The sequence below is a fragment of the Elephas maximus genome, chromosome 26 (genome assembly GCF_024166365.1).
Source record: "Elephas maximus indicus isolate mEleMax1 chromosome 26, mEleMax1 primary haplotype, whole genome shotgun sequence".
NCBI lineage: Eukaryota > Metazoa > Chordata > Mammalia > Proboscidea > Elephantidae > Elephas > Elephas maximus.
In genome coordinates this window covers 37,130,802-37,152,550 of record NC_064844.1, presented here as the reverse complement: position 1 = coordinate 37,152,550, position 21,749 = coordinate 37,130,802, and the positions used below count along the sequence as shown (strand labels likewise).

The 21,749-nt window shown below is 43.8% G+C and overlaps 1 protein-coding gene across 2 annotated transcripts in view; it reads right to left on the bottom strand.

Moving 5' to 3' along the window:
* Positions 1-21,749, bottom strand: part of GALNT14 (polypeptide N-acetylgalactosaminyltransferase 14) — a 489,631-nt gene that overhangs the window by 182,519 nt on the left and 285,363 nt on the right. For both annotated transcript variants that reach the window (XM_049870339.1, XM_049870338.1), the window contains exon 2: positions 7,446-7,615. In XM_049870339.1, coding sequence (XP_049726296.1) covers positions 7,446-7,615 — 170 coding nt within the window. The remainder of the gene's footprint in view (positions 1-7,445; positions 7,616-21,749) is intronic.

Genomic DNA, 21,749 nt, shown 5'->3' with positions numbered 1-21,749 from the left:
TAAACTCAGACTACTCAGCAGAAACTATGCAGGCAAGAAAGCAATGGGATGACATGTATAAAGCCTTGAAGGAAAAAAAATTGCCAGCCAAAAATTATATACCAAGCAAAATTGTTGCTCAAATATGATGGCAAAATTAGGACATTTCCAGAAAAACAGAAGTTTAGGGAATTTGCAAAAACCAAGCCAAAGTTACAAGAGGTACTGAAGAGTCCTCTGGTTAGAAAATCAGTAACATCAGACAACAACCCAAGACTAGAACACAAGACAGAACAACCAGATATCAAACCAGATAGGGAAATCACAAAAATAAATCAAAGATAAAACACTCATAATAGGGAAACAGAAGCATCATTATGTAAAAGATGACAACATTAAAACAAAAAAAAGGGACTAAAAAATGTAGTCACAGACTTTCATATGTAGAGGAAGTCAAGACAATACAAAGACTGGTTTAAGACTTAGAAAAATAGGGGTACATATTAAAGTAACCACAAAGGAAACTAACAATTCTACACTTCAGAATAAGAAATAAGAAAAACATGAAGACTCAGCAAATACTAAAGCAACAGCAAAGAAAAAGAGGGAAAGACAAAATATAAAGAATAACAACTCAGCACAGAAAATTTAGTGGAAAAAGAAACTCAACAACACACAAAAAATGACACCACTAAACTCATACCTATCAATAATTATACCGAATGTAAATGGACAAAATGCACCAATAAACAGAGAGTGGCAGAATGGAAAAAAAAACCCTCAATCCATCCATATGCTGTCTACAAGACACACACCTTAGACTTAAAGACAGAAACTAAAACTCAAAGGATGGAAAAAAGTGTATCAAGCGAACAAAAATCAAAAAAGAGCAGGAGTGGCAATATTAATTTCTGGCAAAACAGACTTTAAAGTAAAATCCACCACAAAGGACACTGTATAATGATTAAAGGGTCAATAAACAAGGAGAATATAATTGTAATAAATATTTACGCACCAAATGATAAGGCTCTAAAATACATAAAACAAACTCTAACAGCACTGAAAAGTGAGATAGACAGCTCCACAATAATAGTAGGAGACTTCAACACACCACTTCAGTGAAACAAAACATCCAGAAGAAGCTCAATAAACACACAGATCTAAATGCCACAATCAATCAACTTCACCTCATAGACATATACAGAACACTCTATCCAACAGCAGCAAAGTATATTTTCTTTTCCAATGCACAGGGAACATTCTCCAGAATAGGCTGCATATTAGGCCATAAAGCAAGCCTTAAGAGAATCCAAAGCTTAGAAATATTACAAAGCATCTTTTCTGACCATAAAGCCAAAAAGTAGAAATCAATAACAGAAAAGGCAAGGAAAAAAAAAATCAAACACATGGAAACCGAACAACACCTTGCTCAAAAACTACCGGGTTATAGAAGAAATTAAAGACAGAATAAAGAAATTCACAGAATCAAATGAGACTGAAAACACTTCCTATCAGAACCTTTGGGTGGTCAGAGGTCAATTTATAGCAATAAATGCAACATATCCAAAAAGAAGTAAAGGGACTCCTCAGTAAACATACCTAGCAACAGCTTTAATCCCCTGGTGACAGGACGTGAGAGCGTCAAAGATGCCAACAATCCTGTCCAGAGGCATGATGAGAATGCAGAAAGGGATAGGAGCTGGATGAATCAACACGGGAAATCTGGGGTGAAAAGGAGGAGTGTGCTGTCAAATTATAGGGATAGTAACTAGGGTCACACAACAATACGTGTAAAAATTTTTGTATGAGAATCTAACTTAGCTGAAAACTTTCACCTAAAGCACAATAAGAAAAAAAAAAAAAGATGGAAGGAATACACAGAGGCATTGTACCAGAAAGAATCTGTCAACGTTAAACCATTTCAGGAGGTAGCATATGATCAAGAATGGGTGGTATTGAAGGAAGAAGTCCAAGCAGTACTGAAGGCATTGTCGAAAAACAAGGCTGCAGGAATTGGTGGAATACCAACTGAGATGTTTCAACAAACAGATGCAATGCTGGATATGCTCACTCATCTATGCCATGAAATTTGGAAGACAGCTAGCTACCTGGCCAACCAATGGGAAGAGATGCATATTTGTGCCCATTCCAAAAAAGGTCATCCAACAGAATGCACGAATTAGCAAACAATATCATTAATATCACACACAAGTAAAAATATGTAGAAGATCATTCAAAAGTGGTTGCAGCAGTACATCAATAGGAAATTGTCAGAAATTCAAGTAGAATCCAGAAGAGGATGTGGAACAAGGGATATCAATGCTGATGTCAGATGGATCTTGGCTGACAGCTGAGAATACCAGAAAGATGTTTACTTGTATTTATTGGCTATGCAAAGGCATTCAACTGTGTAGTTCATAACAAATTATGGATGACATTGTGAAGAATGGGAATTCCAGAAGACTTAATGGTGCTCATAAGGAAACTCTACAGAGACCAAGAGGCAGTTGTTGAAACAGAACAGGGATAATGCGTGGTTTAAAATCAAGAAAGGTGTGAGTCAGGGTTGTATCCTTTTACCATACTTAACCAGTCTGGATGCTGAGTAAATATTCTGAGAAGTTGGGCTATTTGAAGAACATGGCATCAGGATTGAAGGAAGACTCATTAACAACTTTCGATATGCAGATGACACAACCTTGCTTTCTGACAGTGAGGACTTGAAGCACTTACCGATGAAGATCAGACTACAGCCTTCAGTAAGGATTATGCCTCAACATAAAGAAAACAAAAATCCTCAGAACTGGACCAATAAGCAAAATCATGATAAATGAAGATTGAAGATGTCAAGGATTTGATTTTACTTCAATCCACAATCAATGCCCATTGAAGCAGCAATCAAGAAATCAAATGATGTACTGCTTTGGTCAAATCTGTTGCAAAAAACTTCTTTAAAATGTTAAAAAATAAAGACGTCACTTTGATGACTAAGGTGCCGCTGGCCCAAGCCAAGCCATATTATCAATCGTCTCATATGCTAGTGAAAGCTGGACAATGAATAAAGAAGGCCAAAGAAGAATTGATGCGTTTGAATTATGGTGTTGGTGAAGAATATTGAATATACCATGGACTGCCAGAAAAACAAATCTGTCTTGGAAGAAGTACGGCCAGAATGCTCCTTAGAAGTGAGGATTGTGAGATTTTGTCTCAAGTACTTTGGACATGTTATCAGAAAGGACCGGTCCCTGGAGAAGGACATCATGCTTGGTAAAATAGAGGGTCAGTGAAAGAGAAGAAGACCCTGAACGAGATGGCTGACACAGTGGCTGCCACGATGGGCTCAAGCATAGCAATGATTATGAGGACGGAGCAGGACTGGGCAGTGTTTTATTTTACATAGTGTTGCTATGTGTTGGAACCAACTTGAAGGCACCTAACAACAACATTCTCCACTCAAACCCTGGGCCTCCCAGCTGGATTAACCCATCCACCCATGGTCTGTACACAAAAGCAAGCTCAAACTTGAGTATGCATCATGATCACCTTGAAGGTTGTTTAAAACATGGAGGGTCTGGTTTTGTAGTTCTGGGGTATGAATCTGCATGTTTAACAAGCGTCCAAGTGATGCTGATGCAGCTGTTTGCTTGTCTGGGAAACCATACTTTGAGAACCATTGCTCTAAGTCCTTGCTAGAAAGTGTGAAGTTTGAGAAGTACTTACCCAGAACAGGGGTTTTCAACTTTGGTTGCTCATTAGAATCACTTGGGGAGCTTGGAAAACAGACTTAAGCTAGTTGGAATCTGAGTATTGGCATTTTAAAAAAGTGATTCTTATAGGAAGCCTGGATTTAGAACCGCTGAGGCCAATTTCACAATCAACATTCCACTCCCACTGGGGTTTGATTTCACTCACTCCTATTTCTCTAGCATTAAACCTAACCTTGAAACCCACTTCTCTTCTTCCCTGCCCCCATTGCCACTTTGACAAAAAACCGATCTTCTTAATGCCCCTTCCTGGTACTTGGGGGCATTGGTGCTTCCTTAGTTTTCAGCTGTGGCTGCATCTCTTGTCTGAGCATCTTCAGTTATCTCAGGAGAAACCTCCCCCTTCTATTTTAGGCCCTGAAGTATCAGTTTGCCCACACACCCTCTAATAATAATGACTGATTTTTTTTTTTTTTACTGTTTGCTATGTAGGTAATTTACACATATTTTATTAAATTCCTACAAAAATCTAATTAAGTAGGTATCATTATTATTATTGTCATCCCTATTTTATAAAAGAAACAGTTACTGAGAAGAAGGCAACTTGCCCAAGGCCACTCAGCTAGTAAGCAGTAAAGCCAGGACTGGAAAGAGGGCAAAATGACCCCAGAGCCTGTGTCCTTAATCCCTCTGCTGTACTGCCTCCCCGATGAGTCTGTTTTATGGAGAAGATTTTACCTTATCCTGTTCCTGGGGTAGGGCTTGTACTGCATGTTTAGGTTTCATTCTTGAGGACTTGGGTATAAAGCAGGGCTGATTCTACAACAGTGGTTCTCACTGTGATTTTGCCCCCCAGGGGACATTTGGCAATGTCTGGAGACATTTTTAGTTGTTACTTGGGGGCAGGTGCTGTGGAATCTAGTGGGTAGAGGGCAAAGATTCTGTTAAACATCCTTTAATGCACACAGAACAGCCTCTCCCTCTTCCCAACAAAGAATTATCCAGTCCGAACTGTCACAGTACCAAGATTGATAAAGCCTGGTCTATAAGATATGGGTTACTGGCAGCCACAGCTGCCCAGAGCTGAGGCAGGCAAGGCCCAGACACTATTACAACAGGATGAAGCAGACAGGCTGAAAGGGTTAAGGGACTCAGCTGGTGACTTCCACCTCACAGGCATGGATTCAACCTCATGGACACAGTTTCCCTTAGAAGGAAAGGCTGGAAGTGAGAGCTTCTGAAGATAAAGATCACCACCCACTGGTGGGGAGAACACAGAGCTCTGCTGGCAGTCTCTCAGAACTCTTGTCACTGTAAGAGTGAGCTGGGTACAGAGCCAGCACTAGACCACACTTAGCCTGGAGATGGCTGACCCCATTGTGACTTCTCACAGTGCTAGCCTGTGGCTTTGCATGCAGTAGGTGCTCCATACCCCTGTGATGGTTCCATGTACTTGTCCTCGTTCTCAATCCCCTGTCCTTTCTCCTCCCTGATCACTGAGATGAGGTTCCATAAATCTGAAACTCTCTCAGTAACACAATCTTAGCTCCCACAGGACAGGGGCTGGTACACTAAGGCAGACATATGGTTGATATATTCTTCCTTTTTGTCACTCCATAGTGCATCTGGAAGAGGGACTAAGTCCTCTCTTCCCTCCTTGCTGCAATCCCAATAGATCACGTTTATGTAACAGATGGGGGACACTGGATTAGGAGTGGAGCTCAAAATCAGGCCTGGTAAACTTGGATATTGGAACAGGCTCATTTCTTCATCAGCTACTACCACGTATGTCCAGCTTTTGTAAAACTCTTTTGTTTCTGCATCTCAGGTCATAGAATCGGGTGAGTGCAAAAATTGGTCTTGCTCAGGGTATTCCAAGTGCCTGCCTGCTCAGTGAGCAGCTTCACAGGCATCTCTCCGGCAGCTCTCACCAAGACACACTAGCTCCTTTCCTAGCATGGAGGTGTCCCACTGTCCCTCTGGAGGGCCTCAGCATCTGGGATCAGGACAAGCAAGGGACCACCCACTTGAGACCCAGTAGGGCTTCTCAGACTTCTGTCTCTTCCCTCTTCCCCAATTTCTTAGAGGTAGCCTCTGCTCCAGGAAATAAAATAATCTGATTACCGAAAATTCTATCAGATGCAGAGGACCAGGATAAATGCTGGACAATTTATACAGGAATAATACAAACTCTGACTTTAAGAAGTTTCCAAGCCAGCCAGCTGAAAGGAGTATTCTAGATATAGCCATCCCCTGGGTTCCTGGCTGTTTGGAGCTGCCAGGAGCTGTTGCTAAGGAAAATCTCAAGGGTGATTTGAGAGGAGAGTTCAATCACAGACAGTCAAAGTTGGAAAAAATCCAGAAATAACCCAGTCCATTCCCCTTGCTTTATTCATGGGGAAAACAAGACTCCAGCTCCTTTTAGGAATGATGGTGATTAACAAGGGCTGGCTGAGTCCCTCCACAGGATACATGCTGTGTAAGACAAGGTTTCTGGGTTTTCCAACCTAATAGGGGAAACTGATCCCAACAGCCTTCAAAGATAGCCAGCATAACTACCACCAGATTAATCAGCCTCTGCAGTCATGACAGTTCTCCCCAGTGACCGCAATCTGAGTACCCACATACCCAAACAAATATAAAAAGCTAAGAAGCCAATGTCAGTCCTGCAACTTTCAATATAACACTGCCTTCAAACCCCTCCAAAAAGCTCTGGTGGCACAATGGTAAGTGCTCAGCTGCTAACCAAAAGGTCAGCTGTTCAAACCCGCTAGCCACTCCAAGGGAGAGAGACGTGGTTGTCTGCTTCCATAAAGATTACAGCCTTGGAAACCCTATGGGGCAGTTTTGCTGTGAGTTGGAATTGACTTGACCAAAATGGATTTGGTTTTTTGTTTTCAAAACCCTCTGCCCAAAGCATACCGGTCTGCTATTTGGGGCCAGTGCAAAGTGAATGTCCTGCAGCAGACAGGAAAAACGGCCGCATGGGCCACTGACATACCTAGGTCTCCCAGCTTGGAGCCCAAGAGCAAGAAGGTGGGGCTGATACTGGCCTCCTTACTCAGACAGCCACTGGCCTCACTGGGAAGCATATGGGCTGGTATAACTCTAGGAAGGGGTTGTAATAAGCCTCATTTTGCTAGGAAATAAAGCCTGCCACAGGGCACAAGGCTTGGTCTCAACAACCCAACTGCAGGTACAGCCTGAGCAAGGGGATGGTAGATCAGGGATGTGTGAATGGGAGACTCCAAAAGCAGGCAGTAAACCAACGGCAACTGCAGAGGCTCCCTGGGTCCTCCTCTCACATGGCAAAATGTGCATGGCTATCACAGGAAGGGTCTCTCCCAGGGACTGAAAAGATTACCATGTCGGCTTGCCAGGGGTCTACCTACCCTGTGTTCCCCTAGTTTGGAAGCCAGGCTGGGCTGTGGGGATCAGCCAGGAAAAAACAGTCCCTGACTATCGCATCTTTAGTGCTCCACAATTTCATGGCAAGTGTCGCCTAGGGCAGCCAACGGGTGAGGAAGGCAAGGTGCAGGTGAAGGAAACCTCCCTGCTTCTCCAGCCTCTCACTGGAAAGTGGGGGACTTAGGGATGGCTCACAGCAATAAGCAGCACAGACGGGGTCAATTATCATAGCATAATGCCTTTAGTGTGCAACTGGCAGCAAGTGGCTTGCCTGCCCCAATTACTGCCACTGGGTACAATAGCTCTCAGTACAGAAAACGGTTGGGGTAACAGAGTGGGAGGAACAGGAAGTACCTCAAATGGCGAGTGTCCGGGACAGCCCGATTGCTGGAGATCCGCTCGCTCTCCCGCTGGTTGAAAGCATACAGCTTATAGGGATCATCACCAACACGCCACTTTTTGGCATTCAAATACCGCCGCTCATCAAACTGCTCCCACAGGTCATCCCAGTCAGCTTCTGAAGGCTGTGTGACAGGAACGGAAGTCTATGAGAATGGTTTTGCTGGCCCCTTCTGCCCATCCAGCAGGACCCAACCCAGGGGAGCTGCCCACTGAGATCAGCTTATGCTGGCATGGTTAGGCTCAAAGACGGGGCAGAAAGGACATTAATAAAACCATCAGTTATTTTTGTTTTTGTTGTTAGGTGCCGATGAGTTGGTTCCAACTCATAGCGACCCCATGCACAACAGAACGAAACACTGCCCTGGCCTGCACCATCCTTGTAATTGTTTCCATGCTTGAGCCCATTATTGCAGCCAACCTGAGGAGCTGATCTTCGGACACTATATCAGACAATGTCCCACTGCTATTCGTAAGGTTTTTACTGGCTAATTCTTTTCAGAAGTAGACCCCCGCGTCCTTCTTCCTAGTCTGTCTTAGTCTGGAAGCTCTGCTGAAACCTGTCTGCCATGGGTGACCCTGCTGGTTTTTGAATACCCGGGACATAGCTTCCAGCATCACAGCAACACACAAGCCCTCACAGTACGACAAACTGACAGATGCATGGGGGAAAACCATCAGAGACAATAATAACAAACACAACAATGACCACACCAGCAGTTACCATTTACTGAGAGCCAGGTACCAGCTGCTGTTCTAAGACCCTTACTCACATGAGCTCATGCAATTCTCATAGCAATTCCATGAGTTGGATATTCCTTGTATTCCCATTATACTGATGAGCAAACAGCCTCAATAGGGTCAGTAACTTGCCCTTAGTCACACAACTAAGGGGTAGCAGGGCCGGGACTTGAATTCTAGTATCCCAACCCCAGGGGCCATGCTTTCCAGGGCAATATGAGAACCCCTGTCTGTTTGGAACTCACTGGCCTAAAGGACTGGCAGGGTATCTGGCACGCAGTATGTGCTCAATGACTCTCATACGTTCCTTTATCACAGGGAAAACGGTGATGGAAAGTAGACAGTCCCTGGGTGGTGCAACAGTTAATGTTCTCAGTTGCTAACTGAAAAGTTAGAGGTTTGAGTCCACCCAGAAGCACCTTGGAAAAAAGGCCTGGTGATCTACTTCTGAAAGATCACAGCCCTTGAAAACCCTATGGTGCCGTTCTACTCTGACACACAAGGTGTCACTGTGAGTTAGAATTGACTCGACAACTTTTTTTTTTAAATTCAGCAGACTCCCTGTTTGTTCCTTTCATTCTCCAACCCATAAATCTGATTATTTTTAAGAAGCATCAATGGGGAAGTGAGTAATAATCCTCACCATACATGGATACAGCATTTTAGAATAATAAGGTGATTCTTCTGTATTCATGATCTTATTTCATCTTCACCGAATTTTGTGAAATGACTAGGGAAGATGGGATTTCAGAAAGCTTATATGGCTGGTCTGAGGTCCCACAGGAAAGTGGCAGATCTCACACCAGAACTCAGTCCCCTGGTCCCTCCAGTGGCTCTTAGCAGAGGGAGGGAGTGGATGCCCCAGCTGCCTGCCCACACAGCCAGCAGGACATTTGGGCCTCAAGGCCTCAGCAGGTGAATGCTCATCTTTGGGGGCCACCTCCCAATGGATGTTAGTGCCATCACCCCTCGAGGAGAGCCAGTCTGTATCTAACAAAGCTCAGACCTTTCAGGCTCACCCAAACGTTAAACAAGCTGCATCTTTGGGAAGATCTTGTTGAAATAATTCTGATCTGGAATGTGAGGGCTTGTGCCCTGGGGTAGGCATCAATACTGAGGATAAGATAGTCACTCATGTGCCTTAACCAAGTTGCTCTACAATTCCCTAAAGCCATCCATATTCCCAGAGAACTGAGAACTGGCCCTTGCCACCAGTGACCAGGATACGCCTCCTGCACCTAGACAGGAAGGCCCAGGGCAGGCCCAGCAGATAGCAGCACGTTATTTGGCCCAGAGATCGCAGGTAAGATTTTATTAATGTCCTGTTATACTGCTGCTACATGAATATGCTACGGGGAATTTGGGTGGGGGCTGACCAGGGAAAGGACCCGAAAACTTCCAGCCTGTCCCGCACAGTGTCACAGCCTGACGGCTGTCACCTCTGGTTGGGACATCACCCCAGGGGAACCCTGACATTCCATCCTTGTGGGAAAGGGCGATAGGGTCCAAAACTGTCTCCAATTAGCTCATTTCCATTTAACTGACTGCAATTCTTGAAATAGGTTTTGAGCACCTACAGTGCCATTTGCTACAGCCTGGGAGAGACAGAGATGGAAGGCCCCTCTGCTTGAGAGGCTTGCAATGTGAAGAGATAAGCATGGAGATACCTATAACACAATGCAGGATGACTTCACTGCATAAGCTCAATAACAATGCTTTGACAGCACTGAGAAGTGAGGGAAATGAGGGAAAGCTTCTTGAAGAGGTGTCAAACAAGTTAGATCGTGAGATGAGTGGGGTTTTTGCTTTGTTTAAGGGGAGGTGGGGAGGGGAACCATGTGTGGGGTGAAAACTCAAATAAAAGGCAGGAAGGTTGGGAAGAGGAGAATCCTTAAGGAATGGCTATCTCAGAAATGTAGATGTTGGATTGAAAAGAGGGTAGTAGTGAAAGGAAACCCTAAAAAGAAGCTAGGTCTTTATGAGGTAGATGTGGGGAAAAGGTTTCTCGCCACAGTATGTAGGATGGGATGGAGGGAAGAGAGCTGGCTGCAGAGAGACTAGCTGGGAAGTGACCTCAATATTCTAACCTGGTGGGAAAAGAAGCCTGAACTAGAGCCCTGCTGGGTTCTGGGGGGATGGTTCTATCCCTCAGCTGGAGAAGCAGGTGAGGCACAAGGGGCTTCATCTCATATCCTACCCACTATTCACACCACGGAGGGCACAGGGCCAAGAGGGCATGGGGCCGAGTGATCTGCTCATTCTGGCTGTGGCCACCCCAAAGGGCAGCTGAGAGCCCTAGATTTCAGGCAGGATCTGCCCTCCTGGAGATGGTGCTATAGGAACTCAGCCAGGATTGTGGTTCCCAGAATGCCAGGAGCAGCAGCCATGAGATTGTTTTAAACAGCAAGTAAAGGTTGTCATTAAAGGGACTATTCCCCTCAGTTTGTCTGGTGTACAGAGCTCATTTTACTTGCTCACAGAGATCCCTTGAGGGTGGGAAACTGCCTGTGCTGGGAGTTTGACTTTTCCATGATGATATTTGGGTGTATAAAATAATAAAGTGTATTTAAAATAATAACTCACATTTATTTGAATGTTGTTGTTGTTAGTTGCTGTCAAGTTGATTTCAACTCATGCTGACCCCGTGTGTGCAAAGTAGAACTGCTCCATAGCTGTGACCTTTTGGAAGCAGATCACAAGGACTGTCTTCCGAGGTATCTCTGAGTGGGTTCAAACCACTGACCTTTCTGCTAGTAGTCAGCACGTAACCATTTGCTTCATCTACGGTATCCCACATTTGAATAGCAATTTATATTTTACAGAGCAGCTTAAACATACTTCCTCGTGTAATCCTCACACTCCATTTGTATAAGAGGAATTAGCCTGGAGACAATAGGTGGTTTAGTTACGGTCACCAGCTAGCAAGAGGTGGAGCAGAACTTGGAACCACCAACTTAAATCCTCCCACAGAGCCTCCTAACCCTGTGTGTCTTCTTTTTTTACTATGGGCAGAAACAACCAAGGGCATATCCTCTGCTGAGGGAGAGTGGGCAGAGGAAGTTCCCCCTTAAGGACCCAGAGAGTGTATAGGCAGAATGCTAGGGTAAGCCCCAAACAAGAGGCGGTCACTCTTTCCCCCCTTGACATGAGAACGGAGTTGGCTGAAGGCCCTCCTAGGGCTTCTGAAGGGTCACTGATTGGCCAGTGCTTCCAGTAATAAGTCGGTCATTGACTTCCAAGTTCCTCAATTCATGAGTCTCCAAGGCCAGCCTCTGTGTGTACAAATCACCACACGAGGGCACGCTTAACGGCTGACCCTGACTACCCAATCACAAGACACTGCCCTTTTCCCTGACATACCACTGGACTGTTTACAGTACAGGGTTCCCATGTTTTGGATTCCTTGCTTTCTGTGGCTCATCAAACACCTGAGAAACCTTCTCAAACACTTTAACAAACTTTCTGGGGTGCAGGAAGTGATATTCTTCTCAGAAACAACACGAAAGTCTCATAGCCCCGAAAGGGTATCATTGGATGAACTCAACTGGGAAGTTATGCTGCACCTTCAAACACTGGATGGATGAATGACTTATATCATCTCTAAATAATAGATCTATCATTTAAAAAAATTCTGACCTTCTCCTGGTTTAGACCAGCACATTCCCACCTTCCTTCAGGAATCTTCCTTCATAGACTGCCTTTTCTTGCTGCCAGAGACAAGCCCTCCTGCTGGGAGGAGAGTGATGGACCAGCAAAGAGAGTGAAGAGCCAGGTGGCGTGGTGGTGAAGTGGGGTCAGAAATCCTTTGAAGGAGAAAGATTCCAAAGCAAAGAAAAAACTGACTGGTGGTAAATGTATAGTCTTTGAAGATGACCCAAGAAAATGGCGGTGAGGCTGTGAGAAGGGCAGTTCTGCCTAATGGTTAAGACCATGGGAGCTGGAACTAGACCAACTGTCAAATCCTGGATCTATTGCATAGTAGCTCAATAACATTGGACAAATTACTCAATCTCTCTATCCCTCAGTTTCCCTAATTATAAAATGGGAATGGTAATATTGGTATCTATTATTATAAGGATTAAGTGTAAATATTTATAACACATGGTAAGTACCCTCCCCAAGGTGTTATATATTTTATTATAGGCAAAAGTTGAAAAATTCTACTAAGGATCAGGCACAGTTCAGGTAGGATCCAGAAAAAAAAACCAGTGCCATCGAGATAGATGCTTTTATCAAGGAATAGGGATGTTCTCATTTTAAAGGTGAAAAAGAAGACAAGTAGGATAATGAGAGAACAAGCGGTGCCAAACTGGAGAAAGAGGGAGGAAGACAAAAACATTAGTGGAAAAGAGAGGTAGCTTCGGAACCTAACTTGTGAGCCAAGTAATTAGCTTAAAACTAGAGTGAGAGAAAACAGGTCCAGGAAAAGATGGAGAAAAGGGGATTCAAGATTTCTTGTGGAAGTATGGTAGAAGGAAAGAAATTAAGTAAGTTAACAGATGTGCTTTGGAGCTTTAGTTTTTGATGCCAAATTATTTAAGCAATGGTCTTGGCCAGGGTTTTGACAGACTTAACAAGATATTTTCTATTTAAAAAGAAATAGTTTCCCGAGTCCCAGGTGACGATGTCTTTGTTTTCTGTTTGTGGCGTTATAGTCACCTTTTGAAACACACCTACTCTACAGTGAATAATTTCTGGTCAGAAAATCAAGTGAGGGCTCTGCTTGGGGTTGTGGGTGATGATGAGGGTCAGACAAGGTAGTGCAGGCTGTCCTGCTCTGCTTGCCCTTACAAAGTAAGCACCCTCGGTCATGGCCCGGGGCCTGCCTTCTAGAGGCAAGCCTCCTATGTCATCCATGTGGCTCTTTGGATAAGTGGGTTTGGGGTCTGATCCACCATCTCTCCCCACAAGGACCACTGAGCATGCTGGTCCAAAGTGGGAAATAGGAAGCCCTAAACCTTATGGGGTAGTCCTATTGTCCTGTAGTGCTGCTATGAGACATGTTTACTTCATCCTCAGGCAATTTCACATTCTCCAGTTCAACTTTTACAAAAATGCCTTGCCTTAGGGGTTAGAGGGTATTGCTTGTCTAAAGTAATGAAATCAATATTTGTTTCCATTTGTTTGCTGAATCTTGTGTGTGTTCCCCTTGTAAGAACACCAGAAGAAAGCAGTGAATGAGGGGCGCATGCAATTATTTCTAACCCTCACAAATCCAATAAACAATAGACTATCTTATACCTGATTTACAAATGAGGAAACTGAGGTACAGGGACAATAAATGATTTACCCAAAAGCTCATACACCTAGTAAGTCTCTGCCTCAAAGCCTTTCCTGTCTCCTCTATTCTCAACGGGACCAGGTTATAAATCAGCTGCGTGGAACCGAAAGGTTGGTGGTTCAAACTCACCCAGTGGCACTGCAGAAGAAAGGCCAGGCAACCTGCTTCTGAAAGATCACAGCCAAGAAAACCCTATGGAGCAGTTTTACTTTGCAACATATGAGGTGGCCATGAGTCAGTCAACTTGACAGCAACAGGTTTGTTTTTTGGTTTTGTGTTTTTTTTTTTTTTTTTTTTTTGGTGTGGCATTGTCTTCTCATCTACATGCATTGCACTGTTTCCAGGACCACAGCCTCTGGTTTTCCAGTCTCAATCCAAGTGCCCCTACTTCCCATCATTCAAATTTCTGCTTCCAGCACCATGGAGACCAGATACTTTCAGGAGACTTTCTTGCTTGAATACAGCTCAATCCTGGATAAGTTACAAGAAGCATGGTTTTTAATGTATTGCGTGGCTTTCTAGAAGGAAAATCATCAATGTGTGAAGAAGAGTGAGGCCAGGGAAAAAAAAAACAGGTGCTGAAACCAGAGCTGGGGTAGTTGAATGCTAAGCAAAGGCAAAATGTGGGGCTGTTCTAAGAGTAAAGGTCATTGAGAAATTAAACCTTGGGTCCTAAAATGTAGAGAAGCCAAACTTAAGTCTTTTATAATTAAGCCCAAGAACAAGGGGATCAAGTGGTCCCAGATAAGTTGCACCCTTAGCTTCCAGGAGAAGCAAACACAAATCCTATCTGGAGGAAATCATCTCCAATTCAAGCCCCAAGGATTCCCACAAAGCTCACTGAAAGATTAAATCACAATAAAAAATTACCAGAGACACAAAAAAAACAAGTCACTATAGCTGAGTCAGTAGAAACTATAAACAACAGATTTACAGCCTAAAAAGACTCTAAATACAAGATATTATCAAATACAGAATAAAGCATAACTGTAAGTACAATATTTAAAATATGGAATAAAAAATTAGCAAGGAACAAAAGACTAACAAAAAATGGCCAGGTAGATTTGAAAAAAAACCAAACATAATTTTCAGAAATGAAAGGTATAATTATTGAAAACTGGTACCAAACAGGCCAAACAGATATACTTTTAATCTGCAAAGAATTTTCACTTGAACATCTCTTTTATTACTTTTATGAAATAGGCAGGCCTGTTATAATGTTCGCATTTCAAAGATGAGAAAACCGAAGCTCAAGGAAGCAAAGGAGTTTGCTCAAGGACACATATATAGGAAGTTCAGAGACTCTACCACAGGACTTCTGACCTCAAAACTTGTATTTCTTCCACATCACCGATGTTCTATTTATACATAATCGCCCTGCCAAAACGCAAAATGATCTGCTCGCCCCTATACTGTTCTGTTGTCCATCCAGCTGGGAGTGACCTTATTTTTCCAAGGGTCAACCAAGAGACTGAAGATGTACAGCATAAGCCCTCATCATCTAACACTGCTAATGTAAGTCCTACCTAGAGTGAATGGTCTGGGAATGAAACGATGATTGGTAACAGACTTCCCCTCAACTTGCAGAACAAACTCAAAGAGGGCCAAGCAAGCGCTTTCCTCACCTGGACACATGGCAAAAGAAAGAGCTGGAAACCCTTTTCCCTCATGTAGGGACAGCACATCAATTATGGATTATTAGATAAGATCTTCATTTTAATATTTCTACCATGTATTATCACCTCTTCCTCTCACTGGAATTCTGTCTTAGGAGTTATTTAACTGATGTACAGAAATCTAAATTTATTATGATCTAACTCACTTTAGAAACCAAATTACCCTGCACTAGAGAAGGATCAGGTCAATATTCCACTTGGCTTTCTATTTATCTTCTACAGGATTTTCTCTCCATCTCTTCAGTATTCATTTTATCTTGAGTGCTGGTAATAAATTTAAATTTTCCTCAGAATTAAGCAATTATTCCTTCAATGTTGTAGTTTAATGGTTGGTATTAATTATATGACAGTCACTTCTTAAAGAGTTTGATAGATGAAATGGAAATACAATAGGGGAGGAAAAGGGCTATTTCTCAGACCAAATGAGCTGGCAGATAATTCAGCAGGGATGAGTTTGCTCAGCTATCCTACTTCCTTCTGTCCTTTTTCCCCATTTTTCTCCCCACTTCACTCCCCCAAAAGCCAGATGCCTAGAAAATGGGTCTGCTGGGAGCTGTTGTGCTGTGGCTTCCTCGAGCACTTGCTTTCTGCCAGCCTGGACGCCCAGCCTAGACTCCTGTCTTACGCTGGCTTCTTTCTCCCTTTGATTTTAGTTTCATTTAGTCTCTGAAAACAAGAGCAACCACTGCGAAGCTCTCTCCTTCCCACTATTGCCTAGATGTATGCACTCACCAACCCCACCCCAATTCCACACCGCACGAGTATAACTTTGAGGGAAGCTTCAAGCTTTCTGATAGGAAACAATGTCCAATAATTATTATAATTGCCTGAAAATTCCAACTATGAAATATATAATATGATTAGCCAAATGGACAGAAACCCAGTTTTTGTTTCTGGAATAGAAAAAGAATCCATGAAATTTGGACCTTATATGGAGTATAATTTGCTTACTAATTGGCATGAGAGGGAAGTGCCAGGGAAGTCTAAGTGAGTGGAAGAGATGATCTGTGGGTGGCCTCCTGCATGTCCCAGGGTGTGTGAGCTCTCATGCTGATGTGTCTGCTTCCCCTCCTCTCTAATGCTCTACAAATTCCTCCACAAGGCTCGTTTATGTAGTGGGAATTCAAATCACTTGTCACTTAAAAAACACGTCATGATTGCTGGTGGACATGAAAGCTGAGGAAGAGCCAATTCTTAATTCAGTCCCTGGCCTGACCACACCATCTATTTCTATATCCCTTTCTTTGTGTTTATTTATTTATTTATTTTTAAGTAGTAAACAGGTCAAAGGAACATGAAGAGCCTCTGTCTCTTCCAGTTCTGGATCCCAGAGAGCAAAAAGCTAAGGGAAAAAAAAAAAGAGCCAGTAATCTACACAGGGCTCAGGAGAAAGAGGACTTTGTGGCCTGGCTGGTGCACAGGAGGGTGGATTTGCACATAACCAGGATGCTGGTGCTGGCAGCATGAAATCAGGGTGCCCAGAAGAGACCAAGAAGAGGATTTGGACCTGAGATGGGAAGAGCTGGAAGTGAGCCCTGGAAGAAGGCCTCCAGCTGGACAGCACTGAAAGCTGAAACACCCGGTCTCTGGTGTGGATAGTTGAGCCTGTATTGGGCATAGGGTCCTTTCACCAAGGGTGATACTGCAGATATCTTCCAAGGGCAGGGGTGTGAGAAAGAGGAGGCCAAATCTTCCTGGTGTGGCACAACAATGTGGCCTTCAGCAGGACAGAGATGGGATCTTGTAGTCAGAAGTCTGCCCCACTGGAAGCCACTTCTAGAAGAACAACAACAGCAATAACTAAACACTTCTCACAGTGACAGAAGAGGTTTCCCCCCAAAAGTCAGATTTCTCTCTCATCTCTTGCTTGCTGTATGGGCCTGATAAAGCTAAAGGCATCATCAGAAAACTATTTCACCTCAAAGAGTATGGCCCCCGGACACCCTTTCAGCTCAGTAATGAAGTCACTCCTGAGGTTCACCCCTCAGCCAAAGATTGGAGAGGCCCATAAAACAAAACAAGACTAAAGGGGCACACCAGCCCTGGGGCAAGGACTAAAAGGCAAGAGGGGACAGGAAAGCTGGTAAGAGGGAACCCAAGGTTGAGAAGGGAGAGTGTTGACATGTCTTGGGGTTGTTAACCAATGTCATAAAACAGTATGTGTACTAACTGTTTAATGAGAAACTAGTTTGTTCTGTAAACCTTCATCTAAAGTACAATTAAAAAAAAAAATCACCTCAAGAGATTGCTATGGGGCCAACCAAAATTCAACTGGCCCTACTGAACAAAAGTCTCCAGCAGGGGTCACAATTGTTCATGCCTTTAGAGTTCCTGATAACAGAGACATGAGCGGAAGCCTTGTACCTTTTGGTACTGCACAAGACCTGGCAAGTTAGACTGCTTTAAATCTCCCTTAGAAAATGAAACAAAGTATTCTCATGGGCTGAAACTGTGACCCCTGGGACAGTAATGGAATAAAAGGAAAAGAATAAAGAAAGAAAAAGAAGGCAAGAATGAACAGAAGAGGGAAAAGTGTGCATACTGTGTGTTGTCCTTTTGTGACTGCTTCTCTCCTTCAAAGGGCCTTTTGTTCATTTTAACACAATTTCACCTGGACAAAGATGCATTGGTGAGAGTGTTGTGTGTGGAGGAGATGGAGGGGGTGGAGATGAGCAGAAAGGGGGAGTGAAGCACCAGGGATGATCCCATAATTCCTTCCTTCTTGACAGTCTCCTGGATGCCATAACAGAACAGGAGTCAGGAAAGCCAGGGTCCCAAGCCTAGCTCTACTCAGCACGTCCTTCAATCTCTTGTAGTAAATTTCTCCCTCTCCCACATGGGCAATGCTGGTCTTTACCCCACACAACATTATAGACCTGAATTAGATCTTAGAAATGAGATAAAACATGAAAAATTGCTTGGTAAAACATTATGCATATGCAATATACTACTATCATCAACATTGCTGTGGTTACTATTATTTCTTTTTGAGACTGAATGCTAATGAAGGAAAAATACAATTTACATTCAGCCAATTTATGTTTAGCTGCTTTCTTCCCTGTGACAAAAATGGTGGACTCTGACAGCAACCCTTGACGGCTGAATGCATCACCTTACTGTCCACCTGCGATGAAAGCAATAGGTCATTATCAACACTGATGCTTCCTGGAACTCGATAGTTCTTTTCTACCCAAAATCTCCATCTCAAAGATGTCTGGGGAGGAGAGGAGCAATGCATATAAGTAGGAGCATGTTGTTGTTGTGTTCCATCCTGTCAATTCCAACTGATAGCAACTCTATAGGACAGAGTAGAACTGCCCCATAGGGTTTCCAAGGCTGTAATCTTTACTGGAACAGATTACCGGGTCTTTTCTTCTGTGGAGTTACTGGTGGGTTCCAACCATTGACCTTTTGGTTAGAAGCCACGTGCTTAACCATTGCATCACCAGGGCTACTTAAGTTGAAGGATAGTACCATGCAAATGCTAAGACAAGAAAATTACCTAAAGAAACATAATACATGGGTACATTACCACTTTAGAAGGCTAGAAATTGAGCTTTGCATGGCCTCTGTGCTAACCCCTTTTTGTGTGTATGGAGGTGGGGGCTGGGGCCTACACAGAAGCCTCCCAGCAGGTCAAGGCACCTGGGCTACAGGGCCATCTATGACTTCTGGCCCTCCTCCTCCTTCAGACTCATCACCACAGAAAGGCTCTCTCCATGCCTCTTGGGACTTTACTTCCAAAGGCCCGTAATGGAAGAGCCAGTCCAGCAGATACAGCCACAAGGAAGGTATTTAGCAAGTTATGCAATTTCCCAAAATCTGCTTCTGGGTTCTTCTCAGGCAAAGATGACTTCAGGAGAAATCAGGATGGAAATGGCTACAGGAAGTCAGGAAAAACGACTGACTTGAAAAGCTGACAAATTCTCACCCTGGACACAGCTATAGCAACTCAGTTTTCTCGTGTTTAGTACATGCCAGGCTCTGTTCTAAAAAGTCACTCCTTCAATATTCAGGACACGCCTGGGGTAGGCACTATTAATAACCCCACTTTCCTGAAGAGGAAAGTGAGTTTGTTAAGCTAAGAGACTTGGCCAAGGTCACACACTATAAGTGGAGGTGCTGGGATTCAAACCTAGGCCTGTGGGCTCTTAGGCACATCCTTAACCTGTACCTGCACTCACAGAGGGTCATTCCTGGAGGGAGGCTTCTGAACCTAGCAACTTCCCAAAGACAGACAAAAGGAGGAGAGAGGGAGCGCTGGGCAGAGGCTCAGTCACTGATACACTTTCTGCAAGGTTATCCTGGAAACAACTTCCCTAATCTACGTGCTGAAAGGTGCTAAATTGGAATCTGGCAGGAGAGTTTCATAGTCAAGCGTCCCCCTAGGCTCTGTCATTCATTCCCCAAAGGTGATATCAGCAAAAAAGCCTCAAGCTGTCAGCTGAGGAGAGCTTGTCCCTCTCTCCTTTGCCTCCAAGGTAGATGTTAGATCTCCCCAGATACTGTCTGCAGGGAGGGCCCTGATTTGAGTGCATTTTTATCCGCTCTATAAATAAGGTGACATCCAGATACCGTTTGGCTCCCTCAAAACTAGGTCAGCTACTGACTATGTAGGTGTAGTGTTGGAGTGAGTGACTTTGAAATGACTTTACCTCCTCGGGACTCCCTGGGGGCATTTGCCAGCTTTTCATGGAAGGAGTTCTTTTTATGTCAAAGCAGACTCACAGTACCCAAATGCCATGCCTGCTAAATCTGTGTGGCGGTGGGGTGTCTGCCTCAGCCAAGAGCAAATTAAGTGCTGACAGGGACATAGCAAGTGGTCATGGTACCCTATAGGACAGAGTAGAACTGCCCCATAGAGTTTCCAAGGAGCACCTGGCAGATTTGAACTGCCAACCCTTTGGTTCACAGCCGTAGTACTTAACCACTACACCACCAGGGTTTCCGTGGTCATGGTAGCAGGCTGAAAACCTGGGAGAAATCTTTGTGAGCCTGTCCTAACACTGACTGTATCCACGACACAGCAGGAACCTGTTCCACAGCACAGCATCTAGTATGAACTATAAAAAATGGATTTATGATGCACTTACTTATGTAAACAGACCCACAGGGACATTTCTCTTACCTTGGGAAGCACCAGTAATTATCCCCCAAATGACATGTTCATCACCAACCATTCTTATCCATTCACGAAACCACTTGTGGCATGATGAACTGCTATATGGGTGTAGAGTGTCAGAATGACATTTAATGTGTCTTCTATACTCTAATTCAACTTCTTTGACTCCACACTGGCCTTTCCTTAGAGGTCTTTGGGTGGTGCAAATGGTTTGCATTCAGGTACTAACCTAAAGGTCAGCAGTTCAAACCCACCCAACAGCACCATGGAAGAAAGGCCTGGAGAATTGCTTCAATAAAGATTACAGCCAAAAAATATCCTATGGAGCACAGTTCTACACTGTAACACATGGGATGCCATGAATTGGAATAAACTCGACAGCAATGGGTTGGTTTTGGGTTTTTTGGCCTTTGTCTTAGCCTGGGTTCTCTAGAGGAGCAAAACCAGTGAAGCGTATATAAATATATATAGAGAGAGATTTGTCTCAAAGAAATAGCTCACACAATTGTGGAGGCTGGTAAGTCCCAAATCCATTGGTAAGGCAGCAGGCTGCTGGCTCATGGAGTTGCAAAAGTTGGTGAATTCAAAATCTGCAAGTCAGGTAGCAGGCTGCTGGCTCACGTCCCAAGAACTGGAGGTCAGAGGATGATGAGATGAATGCTTGGCTGCTCATATCAGATCACAAAATGGAGGATGATTACATAATGTCTTCCAAACCATTGAGAATCATGACCCTAGCCAAGCTGACATATAACATTAACCATCACAGCCTGTATTTTACTTCTCCAGAATTAGGCAGACTGCCACTTTAATCAAATTCAATACTATATGGGAATCCAGATTTGCAATTCAGATACATTAGGAAGAGATTAATCACTTTGCCAGAGTTGTTTTTATGTTTCATTTCATAAAACACACATTGCACTACAAGGTTCCTTTAAATAATCCATTTCCTTAGTCATTACAATCAGATTCTGGTGACAAAGACAATTCCGTATCTGTGCAACTTTTTCAGAGCAATATTTTAGGAACTGCTGTGAAACTATCAAAAGCTCTATCGCCCTCTTGCCTCTCAGCTATCTAAGTCTTCCCCTCTAATCATGGTAGCAGGGGCCCAAAGTTCTCTGGGGCACTGCCCCAGAGCAAAGCATTTCCCTGCTGAGGAAAATGTGCCATGTGTCATCCTGTGAGAGTGACAACAGCACCTCAGGTTCAGTCTCTTCTTCCCAAGAAAGGAAGTTAAGGCCTACCGGGGGAATTTGACTCACAGATGTTCAACACCATTGCCTCCTCAATTCCCCAAGGACCATAATCTCCCTGAGGGTCCTTCCTTCAGGACTATGGATCTGCCTGGTGTGGCATCCTCCTGTCTGATTCACTAAGTGGCTCAGTGCTGATCTCCCTTGGCCTGGCTGTCCTCAGCCCCCATCAAACAGCAT